This window comes from Haemorhous mexicanus, chromosome Z, assembly GCF_027477595.1.
Source record: "Haemorhous mexicanus isolate bHaeMex1 chromosome Z, bHaeMex1.pri, whole genome shotgun sequence".
Classification (NCBI taxonomy): domain Eukaryota; kingdom Metazoa; phylum Chordata; class Aves; order Passeriformes; family Fringillidae; genus Haemorhous; species Haemorhous mexicanus.
This window is the reverse complement of record NC_082381.1, coordinates 80,534,957-80,557,829: the sequence shown is the minus strand read 5'-3', so window position 1 is coordinate 80,557,829 and position 22,873 is coordinate 80,534,957. Positions and strand designations below refer to the sequence as shown.

The 22,873-nt window shown below is 40.5% G+C and overlaps 1 protein-coding gene across 3 annotated transcripts in view; it reads left to right on the top strand.

Moving 5' to 3' along the window:
• The window catches only part of UNC13B (unc-13 homolog B), a 208,002-nt gene that overhangs the window by 114,192 nt on the left and 70,937 nt on the right, over positions 1 to 22,873 (top strand). For all 3 annotated transcript variants that reach the window (XM_059837153.1, XM_059837152.1, XM_059837151.1), the window contains 6 exons: positions 6,797 to 6,843; positions 11,104 to 11,182; positions 12,876 to 12,950; positions 13,590 to 13,809; positions 21,490 to 21,717; positions 22,046 to 22,187. In XM_059837153.1, the coding sequence (XP_059693136.1) occupies positions 6,797 to 6,843; positions 11,104 to 11,182; positions 12,876 to 12,950; positions 13,590 to 13,809; positions 21,490 to 21,717; positions 22,046 to 22,187 (791 nt within the window). The remainder of the gene's footprint in view (positions 1 to 6,796; positions 6,844 to 11,103; positions 11,183 to 12,875; positions 12,951 to 13,589; positions 13,810 to 21,489; positions 21,718 to 22,045; positions 22,188 to 22,873) is intronic.

Sequence of the window (22,873 nt, the reverse complement as noted above, 5' to 3'; positions counted from 1 at the left end):
TTTTCCCTGTATGATAAATGGCAGGTCCAATTCTGTGCTAAGATTACTTAAAATTCTTCAGTTAACAAAACAGGAACAGTAACTCTAAAAAGAGCTCTCAAAAGCATATATTTTAACGCATGTGCAGTTATGGATAAAATTTGATGAGTTTAACTTGAAGTGGTCTGTTACAGATTAATTGTCTGGTGCATGTCCCAGAAAACACATGGAAAAACTCTGCTGCATGAACGTGTTATCAACTTGAGGCAAACCTTTACCCCAATTTCTATAAAAATCATTATACAAAACTCATGGCAGAAATCTGGTCTACTAACTTTTGTTCCTCTCCTTCTTGTCTTTTTTTTTTTTTTTCTTTGCAGAAGGAGGTAGAGGAGAGCTCCAGGTTGTACATGTTGTCCCTTGTAACCAGCATCTCTTTCTGAAACTCCTGTTTGTGTGTGTCTCATATTCCTGTAGCCAATTGCTCCTGCTGAGGCGCTCAGATTAAGTTTAGCATGTTGTGAATGTCTGAGCCATTGTTAACACTGTGTATGAGTAAAGAGTCTGTTCAGTGCCTGTGACCTTGTACAAAGAGGAAAACAAGAATGCTTGGAGTGATCTCCTCCCTTTGGTGCTCTGTGGGGTGTGTGTGATGTGCACAGGCACCATGTTAGCAGAGAGCAAGTTGTTCATCTTCTCTTTCCAGTCTTCCTCTTTATGGATCTTGTTTAAACCAAGTATTTCCTCATTTTTCTTCAGTTATATTATTTCATTTCATCTCTGTCTGGCTTGTCCACTTTCATCAATTAAAGTCAAAAGTACGTCTGGGCTGTAGTAGTGAGATTAATCAAACCTGGATGCTGAAAGATGTATCGCAGGTCCTATGCCTTTTTAGGTAGGCACTTTGCTTTGAGCAGGACCCTGTGCCCCATGGGAAGGGCAGAACCTTCTCCTTAATACATACAGTTGTTGTCTTTCTAGTCATGGACTGGTTACCTCTCTGCCCATTATCCCGTGGGCAACAGGTAGCTCTTTCCTCCTAGGAGGATCTGCAGAATTGTTTGTTGACTGCTGTGTGCTTTGTCAACAATTGTGTTAGCAACTGTATCTCACATAGAGAAATTACTGGCTTTTGGAATCTCAGCTCTTTTATTTTCATGATACTGTGCTGTGTGCATTCAGTGCCTGCTGTGCTTCCCCCTCTCCTGTAGCTGTATAAATAAGGCAGATCTGGCTTCCAGGAGAAGCTGAACTTTGCGTGGATTTTTGGGCCTCCATGCAGATGTCATCCCTTGAGTCTGATGAATTTGTGTTTCTAGGCTTTATTGGCTCACATATCAGTAGTTTTGTTTCCTTCTTACTGGTAAATATCTGTCAGTTAATGATTTTTCAGGAATGCAGGGATACCTGGTGTCAAATATCGGTGTTAAATACAGTCTCCTTTTGACTTCAGGGCAAAACCACTGGAACCTCCTTTAAACTGTTGATCTGACAGCTGGAAAGGTGGTACTGGATGATGCATCTGTTGGAAGGAGCTTCCTTTGGGGCTCTTCAGCTCTTAATAAATGGATGCTATTGCAGAATACAGAATTAATTTAAAATAATCCCTTGACTTGGTGAAGCTTTGGGTTCCATGTAAAATGCAGCATACTTGAGTGAATTAAGACATTGAACCACAAGACTGACTTAATTGGGAAAATTTAGTTCAGTCTGACTCTTAATGCCACTGAAGAAATGCACTAATTAGGCATGACCAGAAGTTTAATTTAGTCAGTTGCTCCTTGTTTTAGCCTGATTCAGATTAACCTATATCTAACTGAGGGTTTTGAGGTTTAATAATAAAACATGGTATTTGGAAACAAGTTAGGATGATTTTCAAAACAAATAAGATGTCATTACTGATTTTGTTATCTGTTTGAATAAAGCAGCATAAAGCAGCTTTACATGTTTTACATCTGATTTATATTTTAAGAGGATGATGGGCTAGACACAGTACTTAGATGTGATGGAAAATTCCATTGTTAGGAAGCCTTTTATGTGGAGACCTAGATTTATATAAAAGGCTAACAGATCTGTGGATGTTCTTCCTTTCCCTTGTGATGCTCCAGACTTTGTGATTTCTTATTTTATTTCTTTTTTTCCCCTCTGTCTATTTTATGGACTTTTGCTTCTACAGAAGTGCATAATTATTTGTTTTGTCTGTTAAAGTATCTTCTTGTGTATGAGAGAATTTGCAAAATTTTAAAATTGCAGCTTTGTTAAATAACTTCTCAAGTTACTTGTAAGCCCAGCTGCTGCTTTTCCTTAGTAGGCAAAACTCCTGTTGTTTCTTTATAGACTTCACCAAACATTGCCTTCCCTATGACTGAATACTTTGCCTTAAGTAACCGTGTCTGTTGCCTTGTTTAATCCAGGGTCTTACATTTATGCTGCTTTGTCACTGACATAGTTTTTCTTACTGGTTCTTGGTTGATAAGAGACTTTAATTACTTGGAGAAGACCTTTCAGCAGCTGGTTGTGGTATACTATACAGCTTTACTGTGGGTGAATATACTGCAGTACTAGGGGGTGACAATTTTCCCATTTTAAAGTATTTGTTGGACAGTAGGTATAAAAATGTCATCCACCAGCATCAGAAATTTTTTAAAAATCAAATAAGGATGTGATGGCTTGTTTTATTTACATGTTTATTTCTCCATTGTTTCAGTGCTCTTATATGTGCTTACTGCAGGTTAAAAAGAAATTAAATTTCAGATTCAGTCTGATGTGGCTGCTTTCAAGGAAAGGTCAAGTGACAGAGCTGTGCAGAGAAGGCCATAAGCCAGCAAAACACTTTCTGTGACTTGCAGCATGTGGATGGATGACAGGGTGTTAAATGTGTCTGCTTTCCCTTTGCCTTCCCATTTGTCCTTGGGAAAGACAGTGCTAAAAACTCTCACAGGTGTTGCAGTGCTCTTCTCACCTGCCTGTTGTTTCTGCTGCTTGCCCAGGCTCTGACCAGCTCAGGCTGCTGCCGTGGGCTGAACTTGAGGAGACCCATGGCTGGTGACAGACAAGTCCCAGGGCAGCTGCTGGAGCCCATCTGTGTCCTGGCGTGAGTGCTGCCTTTAGAGAGCTGGCATCTCACCACCTGCAGCAAATCCATCTGGATGGACAATACTGGTGTTTGCTTTCTTTAAATGAGGAGGAATCTGTGAAGAGTTCTTACCCCCAAGAGGGGTGCGAACTGTGGGTTACTTTGTTTAGCTGGCATTGATGGAGATGTCTTAAGCCCTCATGCCAGCAGGTGTAGCTAATACAGCCTCTGGTTCTTTGGCTACTCTTGCACTTGGTCAGTGCAAGAAGGGACTGCACAGGACTTCTTGGTGACTGCCACTCTGTGATATTATGGCATTTCCTTTTCATATAAACCTCCCAATGTCATTCTGTAGAACTGTTACGGTTTGGTGTCTGCTTCTCCTTTTGAAAGGCTCTTAAAGAGCTGTTGTTGGGACACACCTTTGAATTTTCATCCTCTGTTTAGCTGCAGTTCTTCTCCTATTCACCTGCCTGTTGAACAAGCAGAGGAAAAGATTCTTTTTGCTAGAATAAGCAAGATGTTTTGTTTTTCTCCTATAGGATCGTGTTTACATACTCCAGCTGATTTTGCCATTTTCCTTTGTGATTATATTTTAATTTGATGCAGAATAAAAAGATTTCATATGTTTTTCTGAAGGAATCTTACCAACATAGTACAAAGGTATTTATGATTTTACTTCTGTGGAGACATTTCATTGGACTTACTCTACTGATTATGTTCTGTTCCTGCCTGGCTGTATCATAGAGGCTTATGGTCAGTGTGATGACTAGAACTCAAATCCATTGTTTCATGCTTTTCTCCACTGAGGAACACCTTGTATTAGTCGAATTCATGGCAGCCTTTGGGGCTTTGACCTTGCCATTTTTTCCATGTTTGATCCTCCATGGTTGCAGTATTTACTGCCATCAGTTTTTTCTACTGGACCTATGAGTTCAGTGTCAATAATTCTCCTGGGTTTGTCATTTCCAGATTTTATCAGCAGATCCCACTTACTCCCACTAGCTTCCTTATTGCGTTGTCCATGACTGGCTCAGTTACAGTTACTTGTTTATCCACCTGAAAGCTCCTTCCTCCTCCTCAGTTTTTCCGGTCTTTATTAACGTCACATGGCACTGCATCAAAAGTGATTTTTTGAAATGAAAATACAGTTCATCATTCATTTTATAGTTAGAGAAAAACAGTTACTTTGTGAAACTAAACCTGGTTTTCAGTAGCCTCCATCTTAATGCTTTCCTTCATGTTTGCTCAGAACCCTTTCAAGCTTTTGAAGCCATTAATGGTCCTACACTAACCTGGATAGCATTTCCCTCCTCCACATATACTCACTTTAACTGTGAGTACCGCATTGGCTCTTCTACACTCTCAAGGCATCAGCCCTTGTTTGATGGATGTCAAGTGCTGGTTCTGTTGGCATTTTCTCAGGGAGAAGGCTGCTTGGAACAAATTAGCTCTTTACTTTGCTTTCAGCAGGTGATAACTCCTGCTTTCACACAGCCATCACCTGCTTTGGCCCAGCATCGATATTGCCACTTACTGAAAGCTCTTTCTTTTGTTTTGTGCTATTATGCCCTGATGATTTTCAGTCTTGACACTAGAGAAGCTCTGCCTTTTGTGTTTATTTGCATGTCTGAAAGGCTTGATAAAAATAAATTATATTTTTGCTCATTTTTTTAAATGATCTGGAATTCCTGGCAAGTTTTACTTTGCACATCACAAATCTGGGACATGATGTAGGTTTGTTTCCTGATCATACTTTCTGCCTTCCCCACATCCACATTCCTCACTGTTCTCTGTTGACTTGTGGTTGCCTGTAGGAAATTGCTTAACTAGGTAACAGCTTTCCTTATACCTTTCCTTCCCCCCTTTTCCCAGATTCTTGATGCTCTTGTGGTCTCCAGTGAGCACACTGTTTTGTGGTCTTTTAATGTCTCAAATATCAGTCACATTTAATTCTCGCATAAAATGATTGAAAACACATTATTACTGACTTCTGCCATTGATGATGCCACGTTTGTGTTTGTCATTCTCTGACATTTCAGCACAGCTGAGCCATTGGCATCAAGCTCAGTCTGGTAGAAACCTTTGTCCATTTTAGTATTGCTTTCTAACCACAGCTCTTCCAGGTGTTCGGTTGCAAAGGTAGAGATCTCCTCCTCTGTGTGCTCAGAAGGATCTGGTTGCATTTACTATATGAAATCTCTCTTGACCAGCAGTTGGTTCAGATCCCTCTGGAGAAAGTGCAGATTTCAGGCTGAGGGGTTTTGGTAGCAAAGCTTGGTGGAGCCTGGTGTGCTGCTGTAGCTGTGGGGAAACGTGCATGGTACTGGGCTGTGGGTCTGGGTCCCTTCCTGCTCTGCAGGCCTGCCTGATCATGCCCATTCCATTATGGATAACATCGTACTGTTCAATCTGTTTAAATACAAAATAATAAACATTACTAATATGTCGTCTTGGAATCTGCCAATTCCGTACCTTGTAAGACTCGAGAATACAAAGTTTGGATATTTGCTTCTGTTCAAGTTGTTACCTCAAAGAGAACTCCTTTCCTTGGTTATTTCAGCTCTTCTTGGGAGTCTTTGTCTGTCACGTGTGAACAGTGTAGGATTGCACAGCTCACACAGAGCATAGGTTAGAAAAAAAAAGGAAAAGAAGAAAGAGCTTTCTTCTGGGGCTATGTTCCTTTATCTTGCATAAAGTTGGATCTTATTTCCTGACTCAAGCTCTTTTACTTTGTTGACTCTCAGGTTGTGAGTTCTGTGGCTGGAAATACTTTCTTTTTCACTGTGTGCAAGTTGCAGCCTCCTTTTTCTCTAGGCAGATGTGATTATTTGAGGTTGTAGTTTTAGCAACTAGCATCGTGACCTGCTTAGTCCTGTGTGAAAGCAGCATTTCTTTCATGGAGTGCAGGAGAACATATGACTTGTGAGCTAAACCAAAGAGATTTAGAGTTACGGATAGCTTTTTTCCCCTTATCCAGAACCTATTGTTTCTTCCAGGTACATTGCAAGTGTTCAAATACTTATCACTTCTAGTCCACTCAGGATCCTCAGAAAAACACTCTATGAATGTAGTCCTTATATGAACATAAAACCATGGTTTGAATTCATAAAGACGAATCCCCAAATTTGCAGTCTGTGGTGTTTTCCATCACACTGTGGGATCCCAGTTGACCTGCAGGTGGTGGCCCTTGTTTTATGTCTGTTAGAAGTGAAATACTTTCAAATAAATGAGTGAAGCTGTAATGGGACCTCTCTGCTTAGGAGACTAAAGAGTCTTTGCATTTGGGCACGAGCAAAGCTCACATTGTTCATACAGAGGTTCATGTTAATCTGTCATTTGTGCATTTCATACACGGGCTTTTAATTTATAACATCTTCATTGTGACCACATTCATGTTAAGTGGTGACCTGTAGTAACAGGAGCTCTCCAATAACTTGTTGGAATTGGAAAAAAAGAAAAAAGTTGGTCTTCAAGACTGCCTTTTGAATGTGGAGTTGCACTGAACAGACTCTTCAGGTTCTAGTCCTGGCTGTTCAATGAAATTGCATAGTCTCTCTGTGTCTGTATGACTTACCCTGGCATCTTGGTCGTTGGAGGTGCTTGAATGAGTTTCTGTATGCATTTGCCTGCATGCAGTGTGGTCTGTTACCCTTTCTGCAGAATACAAGACAAATACTTTTTCTGGTGTTTCTGGAAACTAATTTCATGATGTTTTTTTTTTCCTTTCTCCCCCTTCAGGGCCAAGATGAGGCTGATCCATCAAAACCACCCTGGCTCAAAGGAGGGTAAGTGGTATTTTGAGACCTTTTATACCTGTATTTATAATCAGAGTGTACTTTAGAAATCTGCAGTTCAGTCTAAGTAAAAATAGCATTTATGAGGTTTTAATAAAATAATCAAGTGCCCAAACCTCACTGAAGGCCAGGCTGCTGCTGAATTTCAGTCTCTTCTTAAGCAGTGGAGGTGGGATATGCAGCTCTTCTGCAGAGACCTGTGGTTAAGAGCAAGGCTATAGCTGCATGTATAATCTATAATGTGTTGGTGGCAAGTGCTTATGGCAGCAGTATTAAATAATTGCTGCTGAGCACCTCAGAGTGGTCCCCATGAAATCCTTTCTCCTGGATCAGTCATTGGTAGCAGCAGAGGGGAAAGACTAGCTCTGAAGGAGTGCAGTATCTTCTGCTCTTAAAAGAAGATGATAGATTTGAGGGTCTTCTGTATTTGCAGCGATTCCTTGTAATAGTTTAAACTGCACTATCTCTAGAAATTATTGCAGTTTGTATTTTTAAAGCATTGCTCATCGTGCCTGTTTTGCACAGATGAGAGTGAGCAGGTTGTGCGTTCTCTCCACAACACACTGCTTGCAGCAAATGAAGCAGAAAAATTCTGTTTGTAATTGCAGCATGATACTCTGTGGTAAAAGGTGCCTGCATGGCAGCTTCCCTGGGATCCTCTGGCAGGAAAAAGACAGTGACGCATTTTACAGATTGTGTGCCTGGTACATGGTCAGTGTGATTTGGTTTGGTGGTGGGGCACCCATTAGGAGCTATCAGTCAGCAGCATCAAAATTCACTCTGAAATCTCAGCCAGACATTGGCTTGCTTAAGTTAATTCTCAGACTACTGAAGGAAGCTTCCCTAATAAAACATAAAGTTAAATTATTAACTGAGGCTTCATTATGTGGCTTTTTCCTTTTGGAGTCATTGTTCTGTGGTGTTGGTATTCCCACAAATTGTCACCTGCGGATGCCTGGAGCTGCCTAGCAACCCTCTGCTTTTCCCAAGGAACCTGGGACTTAGTGAGTGGGCTGCTGAAGAATTGGCAATTTGCAGGAGCAGGAGGCAGTGATTTATTGTTACTATAAACAGCACCTTCTCCTGCTTTAGCAAGGAGACAGTGTACTCAGTTTATTGGCTCATGCACATCAAATTATTTCCTAGCCTGAAAGGTGGATACACCTACAAGTCCTGAATTATTGAAACTTGTGTTGTCAGTTTGAGGCATTGTTTGCTCTAGTCTGTAATTTTTTTCTTTTCTATGCAAAATACAGCTAAAAAGTCTGGCTAATGTAGTTTTGACAAAAGTTTGTCATACTCACTCATCCCATGCACAGGATTCCCAGAGAAGGTGGTTGTGGGCGGTAAACCTTTAATTCAACCCTTGGCCACATTTTGGCTTATTAGCCTCAAAGTATATTAAATTATTTATGTTTGGAGTTGTTCTTTCAATGGGAAGATTACAGTTGTGGTGTCCTTTGAAGGAAGTAGTCATCCTCTGTTATTGTAAACCACCTTAGCTTGCTTAGATTTTCAAGATTTAATGGAAGCCTCTGTGTGATACAACTTGTATTAAAAGATGAATACATGCATCAAGCAATTTTCATTTATAGTATAATGCAACAGGAGCTCCCTGTCTGTAATCACTGGCTTTGGAGATATCACTTTTGAAAGAAAATGTACAATTGGGATTATGGATCAGTCTCTGACTGTAGTATCTCATATCTATATCATTTATTAGTGCAAATTATCTTATACAGAAATGCTATGCCCTCCCCAATGCAGCTCCCTATAATGCTATAAATATTACATCCACTGCAGAGGAGAGTTACCCTATTACATATAAAACTGCACTGTGCACATTTGAGGCACTGTCAATTCTTCTGTTATTAAGTAAGGTAGCAGTTGTGCTTGAATAAAGGGACTGAGGTAGCTGAAAGCAAAACACTTTTGAAAATTAGGAATTATTGTTGAATTTTTAAAATTAATATTAACAAGCTAAAAGCAGGTCGTCTGGGTTTATAACTGTGTACGTACTAGTACACTCTTCAGTGACAAACACAAGCACCTTTCAAATACATTTGTCATACTGGCTTACCACTGTTTCTGTCATAAACCTCAATCTATCAAAAGTATTTTGCAACAAACCAAGTTGTAACTAGACATGTTTCTCAAGCGCAGTAATTTATATAGGCTCATCTTGAATTTATAAAGCATGCAGTTTTAATGTTCTTCTTCTTTCTTGGGAAATGTCAGAGTATCACAGTTTCCTTTCAATTAAATTAGAAAAAAAATTTGAAATCACATAGGAAAAAGCTGTTAGTAGGAGCATTAACTCTGGAGTTTTACTTGTGATCATTTTGTTGAATCTTTTCAGGTTATACACTCTCCCTTTCAATTTTATATATGCTTTCATAATTCAAGGGATTTACACAAATCCTTGATGCAAAGCTTATCAATAAGCTGAGTTGTGGTTCAGGTAATCCTGGGATTCTTTGCATCATCTGAGTAGTCTGCCATGACACCTATTTTACCTCAAAACAGTATCACCAGTATCGGAAAGGTTTTGTAGCATAAGGGCAGCCGACAAATGTGGCAATATAAACATGTTTCCTACTTCTTTATGTGGGTGAGATTTTTCTGTAATAAATCAGAAGGGATTTTTGCAGTATGACTTGGTCAAAAAGTTTTTCTGGAATTCTCTAATGGAAATTATGATAGCCTCTAGTAATAAAACACAGCATGGCCTCGCTGTGAGGATTTCCAGTGTTGGAAAACTGCACTATTGGAAAACTGCAGAGCTGGCACGGCTCTTGCAATTACACGTGACTGCTCACCTTCCCACCAGGCTTGTTCAGCCAGCAGCAGCTGTCAGCTCAGCCATGGCTTGGACACGTCACCCTCCTACACCCCATCAAAAAAGTCAATTATACTATTACAATTCTGTCACATGTTTCTGTAATAATGGACTGCTTTCCTCTTTGTCACAGCCTCATGCAAGGCTGTGTTGTGACATCCTTGTCCATTCTCAAGCTGTAGCATGGGTTTGGTCCTGGTGAATGTTTTGTTGTTTGGGTTTTTTTTACCTCTGGCTGTATTTAAGGGGGCTTGAGTAGGCCCTGCTCTTTAATGGCTGCAGGTTTCCTCTTGTCATTTATCAACCTCACAATTTTCACGGCATGTGTGAATTTGTAGTGGCAGTTTGATTTCCTAGATTGTTTGGAAAGGTAGTTTTTATGGCTGTATGAACAGTTTGTCCCACACTCCTTTTTCCTGTAATTTTCCTGCAGAGCATGTTGTACCATATCAACAAAATAACCAGGCTGAAATTGCCAGCCAGTTTATCACATAAATACCAAAATGTGTAAGCCAGAGTGGCAGGGTGTGGAGACAAATGGCTAAAGATGGAGAGGCAGAGGGTTCCTTTGCAGTCTCTGTAATCAAGAAGACCTCAGAAGCCATATTCTTAATGTTAGCAAGGCCTGAGACCAGAGTGGAGATGGGGAGGAGGAGAGAGACTCTGAGAAGTGCTGTGGATTTTGCCTGCTGGGCCGGGTGTTCATTGTGGGGAGGAAGCTACAGCAGAGGGGTGTGTGCTCAGCTTCCAGCTTTAGGAAAAAGTATTATCTAAAGTCCTTAGAGATGGATGCATGTACTGGAGGCCTTTAAGCTGGATTAATAGACCATCTTCAAGTACAGGGTTACATCCATGTGGTGTTACCAGTAAGTGGTAGGATCCAGGTATAATTATCCAATCTGGTCTCATTGGGAAGGGGAAGTAGGTCAGCGTGTTTTATTTCATCAGGATCTGACTGTTGCTGGGGTAATCACCCTTTTGCTTCATAGTCACTTCTGCCAGGAAAGGCTGTCTCTTGTGTGTACAGGTCTGCATGGCTTGAAATGCTGAGCACCACAAATGGTCTGTTTTATAGAAACAAAAATAATATATTTTCACCTCCATTGTCAGTTTTGTTCTTAATATTTATATGGTCCTCAAGGGCCAGTATTAAGTGTGTTCTGGACTAAAATAAGAACATGGCAGCATCCTGCCCCGGGGCTGATCCTCTTTATTGTGCTCCCAACACCAGGCAGGAATGTCTGGATTGTTGCATGTGAAGAAGATAAACACTTAATCGTTTTTAGCATTAACTTTGCACTTTCTTAAGTATAGTCTTCTGGCTGTTTTTCTTGCACCAGTAAAGCATCCCCCTCTTCACTCCTCCCATCCCTAAACTAATTAGGGTCTTTTTTTTCCTCCTGAATTTCCAGGCCTGCAGGTGGTCTCTACGGCATCGATAGCATGCCTGATCTGCGCAAAAAAAAGCCAATTCCACTTGTCAGTGATCTGGTAAGAGATTTGTTTGTTTCTCTTCTGCTACACAGCATTTACACAACTGGCTTTATTTTCTTGATATATGGGCACATCCATTGTCACTTCAAGAAGCTCAAGCATTTTATTAAATTAATTCTTATACTAAAGGGTTAGGAGTACTGCTTGAAAAATCTCAGTGAGAATGAGCTATGGTTTTGTAGACAATTTCATTCATTTTACAGAATAAGGGTGTTTTTCATGTTTTTATGCTTTTTATTTTACACAAAATATTATATTATTTTTAAGCCTGCAGAATTTTAAAAGGTTTTCCTAAAAATCACATACCTTAGGGCAAGTTATAACATCTGTGTGAGGTTTGGCAGCTTACCAGAAGGCTGGAATTTTAGGCAATAGATAAGTGAGCATGTGTGGTTGGATTTTAAAAGCTATTTGCGATATTGCCAGTAGACTTCTGCACTGAGGAAGCATGAGCACCAAGTGAGTAATGAGGACAAGTTTCATATGCTTGTATGATAAGGCTTCTACAGGACAAATGGTTTTCTGTTGGTTTTATTCAGTACACGTAGTGATTTCATACTTGAGACAAATGCTGTAACAGCTGAAAGACCAAAGTTTCTATATCCTCTAATTCATGTGAAAAGATGCCTACAATTTTGTCTGCCCGCTTATACATGGGCAGCTTGGCATGTGTCTAGCTAACTGCTTGTATCTTAAATCGTTGCAATAATGGCATTAACTTGTGTTACTTCCCTTGAATGCATTCATTCTCTCTGTTCACAGGCCATGGTAAGTGGAAGTGAAGACTACCCATCTTTACCAGAAAAAATCCCCTTACTTTATGTTATTTCCCCCTCTACTTCTTTGCTTTTTGTTTGAACCTGCCTTATTGCAGTGAATGCATATCCAATACTCTCTCCTGCTCCATCACTGTTAGAATGAACTTTTTCAGTTTCTCTTGAAACAGCATAAAGCAGAACATAAGAGGTACAAAACTAATAGAGTTGGATGATTTCAAAGCAAATGCTGCTATCTTTAAGTATCCTTCCCTGCCTTCATGTTGCTGGAGTGGCTGTAGAAATCCCTTGTATGCCACTATGAGGTGCTGCAAAAACGGTGCCCTGTGCTGTCCACAGCTGCAAAAGCAGTGCTGGCATGATGTGAAAGGCAGTATTCTAAGGGGAAAATGCAGTTCATTGTGTTCAGTGATGGCTGATGAATGTGATACACTGTCACATTCAAACCTCTGCTCCCAACTCACTCCCTTTCTTTTATCCTTGTTACTTGCAACCTCTTTACTCTCCCATTTTGGGGTACTGTATGTTTTGTAAAGCTGGTGAAATAATCTTCCTTTGGATATGAACTAAGTTAGATACACAAAAGTGAGTCTGTTGTAGTGACCTCAGACAGTAGAAGGGTTACTGTTGCTGAGAGAAAGTGAAAGTGGAGAAGGGAAATCTTTTAGAGAAACAAATAGACATTTACTAGGGTGAGACTGATTATGGACAGATGGAAACAAGTTGGAGACCTTTCAGAGTACACATTTGACTCCTCTGAGATGTGAGCAGTCATTTAAGGAACTAACTTAAATGCAGTAGATTGCTGGTTTGGTGTCTGGCATGACAGAGTCCCCTTGCTCACATCTCTGGGCATGTAATGCCATTGCACTTGTAAATGTTAGTGGTGAATAACAAACTTCCTTCTTCCCTAGTCACTGGTTCAGTCCCGAAAAGCCGGAATTACCTCAGCAATGGCTACTAGAACATCTCTCAAAGATGAAGAGCTGGTAAGTGGGAGGATTACTTGACTTCTCTTAATTCTGACTAAGCAAATTAAAGGGATTTGGTTCTCTGAGATTCAGAGCCAGCTTCACAGATGTCTGGAAATACAGGTGCAAAGCTTCCTGTATCATTTGGTCAAAGAAACAAAACATATAAAAGTAATATTTAATGTATCAATATAATCCTGAAAAACGTAGAAACATAGAATCACAGAATATGCTGAGTTGGAAAAGGTACCCATTAGGATCATTGAGTTCAACTCCTGGTCCTGCATAGCACACCACAAGAGACATCATCTGCCTTGATGGTGCTGTCAATCACTTTTTGATCTCAGTAATTTTACCATTTCCTTTTGTGCTATTTGCCATAAGTGACAGTGTGTGAAACCTACTTTATTCAAGATATTTCCCATCCCCAAACATTAATTGTTGTCTTCCAATTTTTTTAACGTCTGGGGAGACACTTTTGGAAGGTGAGGGGTGTCTTCTGACACTGAACGTAAAAATTTGATGCGTTTGTCCACCTCAAATGTGTAGCTTTATAACACTGGTCATACCTTTTCCTGTAAAACCCTTGTGTTAACCAGCAAAAACAGGCTCAGTCACCTCCCTGGATATTGGTTTACATGTGCTCTTGCCTTTCAGAAATCTCATGTCTATAAGAAGACCTTGCAAGCCTTAATTTACCCCATCTCTTGTACGACCCCACACAACTTTGAAGTGTGGACAGCCACAACTCCTACCTACTGCTACGAGTGTGAGGGGCTGCTGTGGGGCATCGCGCGGCAGGGAATGCGCTGCGGGGAGTGCGGGGTCAAGTGCCACGAGAAGTGCCAAGACCTGCTCAATGCTGACTGCCTGCAGAGTGAGTAGTGGCCAGTGGGGTGTAGCTACTCCAGAAATTGTTGCCAGAGCCTTCCTAAATGTACTGCTGATATCTCAGGGATCAGTGAAGCTGCAGTGATTGAAGTGACTGTGTGTTTTCTGAAAAGGTGCCACTGGGCTAATCCTATCTCCTTGGGGGCACAGACAGCTCCACTGATGCAGAAAAACTTCGCGGCATTGCACTTGATGTCCTTTTAAAGAAGGTTTAATTCTTTACTCTTTCAGATCGGTTTGTTGGTTTTTCTTCATTTTTTGATGGCTGGTTTGTTTTTTTGTTTTGTTTGCTCTGTTTGTGTCAGCTCAGGTTGTGTATTTGATAGCATATCCTGCATTGAAGTATGGGTTGGATGAATAGGGTATGAGGCTGAATATTCTGACATGTGTTCTGTCTCCCCCCTGCCCTGGTATTGCAGTCATGTTGCTTGTTACAGCCAGGAGTCTGTGCCACTGTTTTAAGCTTTTTAGAGCAGCACTAGGCTCATACTTAGGGTATAGAATTTCTGGACTTAGCTTGGATTATCTGTACCAACAGCAGCCTGGGAAGGTATTTTGTCTCTTCAACAGTAGGCCTGCTTGGCTGAACCTCTTTAGAGACCTAGGGCTGAGTTAACAGAGATGGTGAGTCAGATACAAAGGTATTGTTTGAATATATGGGCAGTATTTCATCTTCCTACTAGCATTTTGGATTATTTTGTTGGTGTAAAAAACTAAGTCATCTCTTCAAGTAACTCTGTAACATTGCAGAATAAATGACACCTTACACAAACAATGGAGAAGTTTAAAAGGAATTTGATTAAAGGGGGAAAAAAAGAGAAAAAAGCATTCATTTAGGCATCTGCCTTGGTTCAGTTGTTCTTATTTGCTTGAAATACCATTTCTTAATTAATCAGTCTCAAATTCATATTCCTGCTTGAGAGCAAAATATTTCAGTCTAAATAGAATAGAAATTTCTTCCATGTGTGTTAAATGTTCAGTAGGAAGATGTGGCTTTTTTTATTCAATCTTCTAGTCATTTTAACTTGATGGACTAAATCTAAGGAATCAGAAAAGTTTGTGAAGTATGAGGGCACTTATTGCAAATTCCTGTCAGCAATTCTACAAATTTAAAAAGTCAGGTCTTGTGATCTGAATTGGGCTGCAGTTGTTTGGGAAAGCCAGGCTGAGTGATTCAGCAAGGGATACCAGTGAATCATAGGTCATTTGTTTTTTCTTACAACTCTTCTTAACACCCAAATGGATATTGTTTATACTTGTATTTTTGATGTGTGCAGAGTCTTAAAGTTGTCAGTTAGGTCTAGGGCTGTTTGCAATGGCTTATTTGTAAGACACATCTGATCCTGGCCAAACACCTCTGTCTCCCAGTTGCTCAGCACCTCTAGATTTGTCTTTAAAAGCTAGGAGGTGAGTTTATAGTATTTATTGCATCATTGGCACCTTGGCTTTGTTGAGACCTTTCTGAGACTAGGCAAAGAGCATTTGGTGCAGGAGAATGTAGTTTGGTCCTAGCTCAGTTTTCTATCACAGTCTGATGCACAGGGTCAGTTCCTGAGAGTAACCTTTTTATTTCTGGAGTTCACCAGAACTCTCTGCTGACTGGTAATTTTCAGTATTTGAGGTGAAAAGCTCAAGGCATCGTGGCTGGAATCAGATGCATTCCCATGATGCTGTAATGCAAGGAGTTGTGGTATCTCAGTAAGAGAGAAATCTGTGGAGAACAGAGGAGGATTAGATTTGCACCAGCAGCAGAGAGGAAACAGGCACAAAGCTGTTGTACAGAGCAGTGGTCCTGAAGTTGAAAACAATAGGGGGAAACCTCTGTATTAAAGAAATAGCTAATGACTAAGAGGAAATATGTTCCTGCAAAGGAGGGTTGTGGCTATCCATTTTCAAAAGGAAGACTGCAGATGGGAATGGGTACTGGAGAGAGTTCAAGAGTCATGGGAGATACATGAGAATGTTTTGAGAGAGGATGATAAAAGACTGTTAATCTTTCAAAAGATTGGCAGTCTGGGACTTCCCTCCTGCCCAGGGAGGGAAGGAATCATGCTGTCTCAAAAAAAAAAAAAAAAAAAAAAAAAAAAAAAACTGTAGTAGGTGTTCCCTAATGGAATGTTTCTAAAGGGATGTTTTGGAGCCCAGGGCAGAGGTGTAGGAGATCTGCATGTAGTGCACCTGCTACATCTCTGGCATCTCTGGCTTACTCTTACAGTTTACAGATATCTATGTCTTAAAGCCTTTCTGGGCAGCAGATACTGTTTCATAGCTGGCAGCGGTGGCTCTGTGAATTGGTTTAGTCCTTGTCTGAACCTGTTTATGCTTTCACCATGCTGGGGAATAGGCAGATAAGCTACAGGGAGTAAGATGATCTTTCTAAGCTCATTGTTTACAAAAGAGTAAAAGGGCTAAGAGAACATTAAAGGTAGAAGTAGAAGACAACTTCAGTGATTCAGACTCCCTGAGAATAGGGAGTCTCTGGGGCTGAGACTCTGAAGAATAACCATGGGGGAAGGTTTTCTTATCTCTAGTTGTAATTACATAATCTTATGCAATGGGCTGTGGGATGTGATGTTGGCAATAATGTGTGTTTTTTCATAGAACAGAGGAAACAACTGGAAATTACATTTCATTTATGACAAAGAATTAAGTAAAAACTTGTTATTTTATCCAGGGGGTTGCAGATGTTTTTACATTTTCTTTCAAAACGTAAACTCAGGATACTTCATCATGCAGAGTTACAGAAACAGAGAGGAAACAACTAAGAGTACACCAGGCTTAAAAAGTGTGAAGCGTGTAAAAAGGTAAAACCCAACCAAACAGAAATTTTACTTACTGAGTTACTTGTAAGGTGTCCAGAATCAAGGAAGAGAAATTGTGAGTGGAGTCTGCCGGGTTACCCTCTGTGAATGTGGAAGGTATCATTAGCTGGGGTAGAGATGTAGAGGAAGCTGGAGACATTAATTGTGTAATGAAAAGACAGAAAGGACAGAGGATAGTGGAGGGATTAGGAGAAGGGGGTGAATGTGCCTCTGGAATGGGAAAACAATTGTTATGAATACTAGAAATGTGTTTCAGGTAACTGTGTTCTTTGGTTTGGCGTGTTCATGCTAAAATTCTTCTAACTGGAACCCAAAAAGCCAGAGGAAAATGGAGACGTTTAATCTCTTTTTATACATATGTTTGAAGAACATAGTCTGTGCTTGAAGAATGAGAAACAGGGTGTCTGGGGGACAAACAACAGTTTAGAGATCCCATCAATTCAAGACTGAACTTTCTTGTATACTGAACTCAGGAGGGATTTTTTCCTAACAGAAGCTTTATTATTGCTGTTGGCAAAAAACCTGAAACATTCTCAGGACATATCTTCACTTATGTCTATTTAGGGCTTCCAGAAAATGTTACAGTGGAGTAAATGAATTTTCAGACTGGTAACAAATACAATTCTATTGATTGTACCTTGATGCCTCAGGATATATATTCACTTCAATCTGTGTAAGTTTTCCAGAAAATGTTGCATTGGAGTAAAATGAATGTTCAGGCTGGTCACAAATACTTTTCCATTGTTTATGCCTTAAAATTTTGGGTAGGCACCTGGGGTTTTATTCCTTAGATTTAAAATGTGCTGTTTATCCATTTTCCATCCTTCATACCTTTCTGGGGAGAGTAATTCTCCAAGTCTTGTAGAATTAAGTTTGATTCTCTCTTTTGAGGGTATTTTTTCTTGTCTCTATGTTTTTAAGAAACTTATCTGATACACTCAAAAAATTTATCAGCAGTGTGGAACTGCACTGGTGAAAAATTCAGCAATGCTTTGTTGCAATTTGAATCAAACCCCATTTGCAGACTGCTTCAGCAGGGCTATTCCAAGAAATTGGTGGTGTCTGAAGTGCAGTAACCTGGAATCAGCTGTAGTATGTGTACTGCAGCCTCCTGGTTCATAGTGTTGTAGGTTCTTAAGAGTTATTATTCTGATGATAGGGCACTTACCTTTTTTATCATAAACTCATAAATACATGCTCAAGGGACAGTGCTTTCTTTTTAGCCATCTGCTGTTCTTGGAAGTAGTAGAAGTCCCTTCTGAATGGGTACTTTTCCTTTCTATCCACTCTAGCTCAAGTAAGAGGGGTGTTCTTTAACATCCCCAGGGCATGCAAAGCTTTTGGAAACTGAGCTTTTATCTCTTGCTTTGAGCATTGTTGTAGTACTAACTGAATTACAATGGGTTGGGCAATTCTGGTATCAAAGAAAGAGTGAATCTGGGGCTGGATGAGTAGGAGACTAAGGAACAAATGCAGAAAAGTAATTACCAAGAGCGTGGAAGGGAAGGACATAATGTGAGCAAGAGCCTGGTAAGAGGCCTCTACAGTTCAGGGCTAGCTTTTTTATTCAATGCATTTTGACTCAGGACTGGGGCAGGTGTGATTGTTGCTTTTTGGATGAGACACTTGTGTGTGTTGTTCTCTGAGTTCAGAGGCTGCAGTTCCAAGACCGAGTCACTGAGTGGGGGGTTAGTCAGACGAATTAAGTCATGTGCTAATCATCTTGGCTTCTGAGTTGAATGATGGTTAGACACCATGGTGATGAACAGTTGTTTGCTCCCAGAGTCCTGTGTGGGAAAATATTTGCACAGAAGGAAGAAGGATACCTTTATTTGAAACTTGAATATCTATTTTAAGTTTCAAGAATATATAATTTCTAAGCATTATCCGCCTACTGAACAGCTGCCTTCTATCCTGATAGTGTTGCTTTCTTGAATTCTTCTTAAAGCATATAATAACAGCACTGGTGGTGTACTAATAGCTCTATCAATACAATTCCCAATATAGATATATTTGCTTTCTGTTTCCAGTCATAAATTGACTGATAATTCTGTCATAGAGAAGAGAAAAAGGAAAGCCCAGAAGCTGTACATGTTACTTGTATATTCCAGTGCCTTTCTGTTGCCATTCACAAGATCTGAAAAGCTGATCCATTGACCAAAAGCATCTTTGCAGCTTGAAGAAACAATCCTAGTCCAAGAGCAGGAAAAGCACCCTCTGCCACTCAGTATAGTGACATGTTTTGCATTTAAAACACATACATCATAGTTAATTAGTCCCCCAGTGGTTGGTTTTAAAGCCCTTTTGGTTTTGTACCAAGAAGCAGGTGTCAAAATTAAGAAAGAGTGTGTTGTTGAGACAGCAGAACAGACATTGTTCTGTCTGTCTGATTCAGGCTTTTGCCCTGCAAATCAGGCACAGTCTCTGCAGGCAGAGAGAGACCTTTTCCAGGGAAGGAATAATGAAGTTGCCAGGACAAATTATCTGGGCATAATGGGGAAGCAGTGTGGGTGTAGGTGGGGAGTTTCCTCTGGAGTCACAAGGCAGATCCAAGTCTTGGAGGTGACTAGAGGGCTGTTGGGGTCTGTGTGTCATGTCTTGGACATCCTGCAACCCAGGGTGCTCTGGACTGCTGCTAGGCTTGCAGAGGGATAAATCCACTGTGCAAGGTCTCTGGAGGTTGTGGGGATGTTTATTAGAATTCCTCCATTTGTCCAAACTTGCATTATAAGGCCTCATTTGATGCTCCTGCAATGCTTGCATTAAGGCTAGATTTAATTGGTTCTTAATTTCCTTGAAGCCAGAAAGGTCAGGTTAGAGTTGATTTCTTTGGATCCTGACAGATCTCAGAATTCCAGCTAAGAAAGGCAAATTGTTCAGTTTGGCCTTTCCAATTGGCCTTTCCCAATTTCCCAATAGTTTTCTCTAGTTCTGCTTATAAAGCACAGAGTCCGTCTCCATCCTCAGGAGACCTAGTTCTTTTAAAGCTGAATAGCACTTCTTATCTGAAGTTCAAAGCATAGCCCCTGGTATCATTTCAGTTTCATATTCCTTTAATAAATGTTAGGTGCATCACCGGTGAGTAGAAACAGCGGGGACTGTGTAATTAATTCCAGTATTTTTGATTTCATTTCATCTTAAGCCAACAACAGGAAACTCTGGGGCATGTACTTTTCATTGTACTAAATGAAATACTGAACATCAAGCCTCTAGGAAGGAAAATGAAAAAGTACTCAGGTAATGTAAAATTATGGCTTGTTTCACACCCAGGTCCTTAATAACATGCTTTGGTATGCAGTGTCCTTAATGAACTTCTGACACTTCAGTGGTTACAGTCTATTGCAAACTGAAACTCCCTTTTTTCTCTTTGGTTATGTACTGATGGGTTCCTTTGTGTGTGTATGTGTTCATAGGACTTTTTTCATGTTTAGTCACTACTTGCTGAAACAGTTTCATATACAAAACTCTAGTTCCTTATAGCAAGGATATCATATTTGCTCACTTCTGGAAGAAGACACAGTTTCATGTATCTTTGTGGATTGATGACTCCCTTTGCACACACCTTGCACCTGCTATAATACATATTTTTAAGGTAATTTAATATTTGATGAATACTTGAATTGGGGACATTTTTCCTGGGACTAAGCTTACTTTAATTAAACTGTCCTGGAGAAGAAAAACAAACAAAAGCATATTACATTAAACAGAGAGGTTATGATTGAATGTGTTCATAGGACTTTTGTACTGGTTTAACTTAATCTGATTTAAGATCATAATTTGAAATTGCTGCAGAAAGGGTATAGAGAGACTGTGTGCAATCCTGAGTTCCTGCTTTTCATTTCACACCTGAGTTACCTGCCCTGTTAGCTCACATTGGTGCTTTTATTGATGCATGTCTCACATCTGACACAGTAGTCAGTTTCTAAATCCTGACAGTAAAAATGATTGTCAGAATTGAGTAGCAAGTATTTGGTGGTGGGAGTAGTCTTATCTCATAATTATTTGAACTTTGAAATTTTTTAAGAGATACGCAAGCGACCAGAGGCTTCTCTTTTGTCAGATGGAGTTGACTTCCCGTGCTGTTATAGACTCTGTGCCTGGTCTTGTGTTTCCAGCTGCTGGACACTGTGGTAGCACTACATGCTTATAATGGCCCAAGTTTTGAAATGTTGAGTTTGCTATCTTACAGGTGTATTTGTTGTAGTTAATATACCTGTGCAGTTCTAGAAATGGATTATTTGAGTTGTCTCTGTGTGAACTGATAAAATAGAATGGCATCCAGAGAGGCACGTTGTGTTTCTGCAGCTTTGTGCCTGATCCAAACAGGGTGGTTCCAGGCAGCAGGAGACATAGGTTTGCAGTGACACAAAGCTCAGCAGGGAGCTTTGTGACACACATGGGTAGAAAATACTGACAGTGGAGACCCATCTGAGTTTCTCTTCTGCTGAAATGCAGCACTGAGACAGGCTCACAGGTACTGTTTGTAATGGAGATCCTATGTCCTCTTCTTAGCACTTACCTAAGCAGGGATTTATTTGTTCATAGCAGAGGTCATGCTGTTAGGAACGTCAGTCCTGGATGTTCTTCAGCTGTAAGGATATTGAATTCACCTGTTGTTAGAAGGGCAGTCTGATCCCAGATTACAGAGGAACTGCTCTGTCTGCCTCCAAATGGTCCAAGTTCTCTGTGTATGTTGGAACAGGGGGAACAGAGTGTGAACATCAGTATCAGGAGCCATTATGTGAAGGGTAACTTGTAGCTTTGATCCCCCTGTCCAGATTCAGTGAGACATGATTTTGTGTGTGTTTGTTCCTGATGAGCATTGTGTGTTTTCTGGTATACAGGAGCAGCAGAGAAGAGCTCAAAGCATGGAGCTGAAGACCGGACCCAGAATTTCATCATGGCTATGAAGGACCGCATGAAAATCCGGGAGCGGAACAAGCCTGAGATCTTTGACTTGATCAGAGATGTGTTTTGTGAGAGCAAAATGACACATGCTCAGCAGATGAAGACAGTGAAACAGAGTGTGCTGGATGGTACCTCAAAATGGTCAGCAAAGATCACGATCACTGGTGAGTGGGATAGTCATAGGGTCTCTTGGTCTCACTTGGGAGCCTCAAGTAAGAGAGTTGGTGTGAAATTATAACATAGAGGAAGGGCTTCTCTGACTGTGTCTTTCTGCTGAGTGCACATAGAGGTAGCAGGTGCAGATATCCCTATTGCAGGTGCTGTAATGCACCATGAGCTGAGGCTCCTCAGAAATGCTCTCTGAGGCTCATTAGAAATGCTCTCAAGAGGGTTATTCCTGCTTCTCTTGCCATTATGAGCTGATACTTCAGGTGATGGTCGGATACAATGTCTTGTTGCAGGGTGGTGGTGACCCTTCTGTTTTCTTTTCAGTGGTGTGTGCTCAGGGTCTGCAGGCCAAAGACAAGACTGGGTCCAGTGATCCGTATGTAACTGTTCAAGTGGGTAAAACGAAGAAGAGGACAAAAACAATCTTTGGGAATCTGAACCCTGTATGGGAAGAGAAGTTTTACTTGTAAGTGCTCTGACAAGGACTGTCAGCCCCATGTCACCTGTTTGTATGATATGTGCTTTGACAGCTGTGTCTTCTCTCTCCATATGCTTTCCCACATCACCTGTAATCTGGAATGGTTCTGGTTTTGCTCAGCGTTGTGTGTGTGTGTGTGTGTGTGTGTGTGGAGGGTTGACATCTCTAACAATGGTACACAGTGCAAACCTATTTATCCCATCTCTCTTCCTTGTGTATATACAAATTGTCTGCTTTATGAACACTTCTATACTGATGTTCCGAGAGAATGCTAAAGGGAAAGGAAAATATTTAAATCAGCAGCTATTGTTCCTGGTTAAAAAAATTCCTTGTAAAATGAGACTAAAATTTGTGTAAAAGATTAAGGAAACTTCTGTGACCTATTTCTGGGATCTGCTACTGGTGTTTGGCGACCAAATTTAAGGGTAATTAGTTTTCAGTTGTCTGTGACCCTGGCAGCCTCTTCTTTCAGTTTTGGAACATCAATGTAACAGTAACTCAAAGGAGTTATTGTTGCAAGAGAGAGCTTCCAAGATTACCAATGCATTGAGGTTTGAATTTAAAGCAAAGTCTAGAGGCACAATTCTTTAGATAACATTGTTCCATCCTGCTTTTATTGAATAAGTAATCTGTGCCCTCAGTTTTCATTGAAGATGTTAAAAACCAAAGTGGAG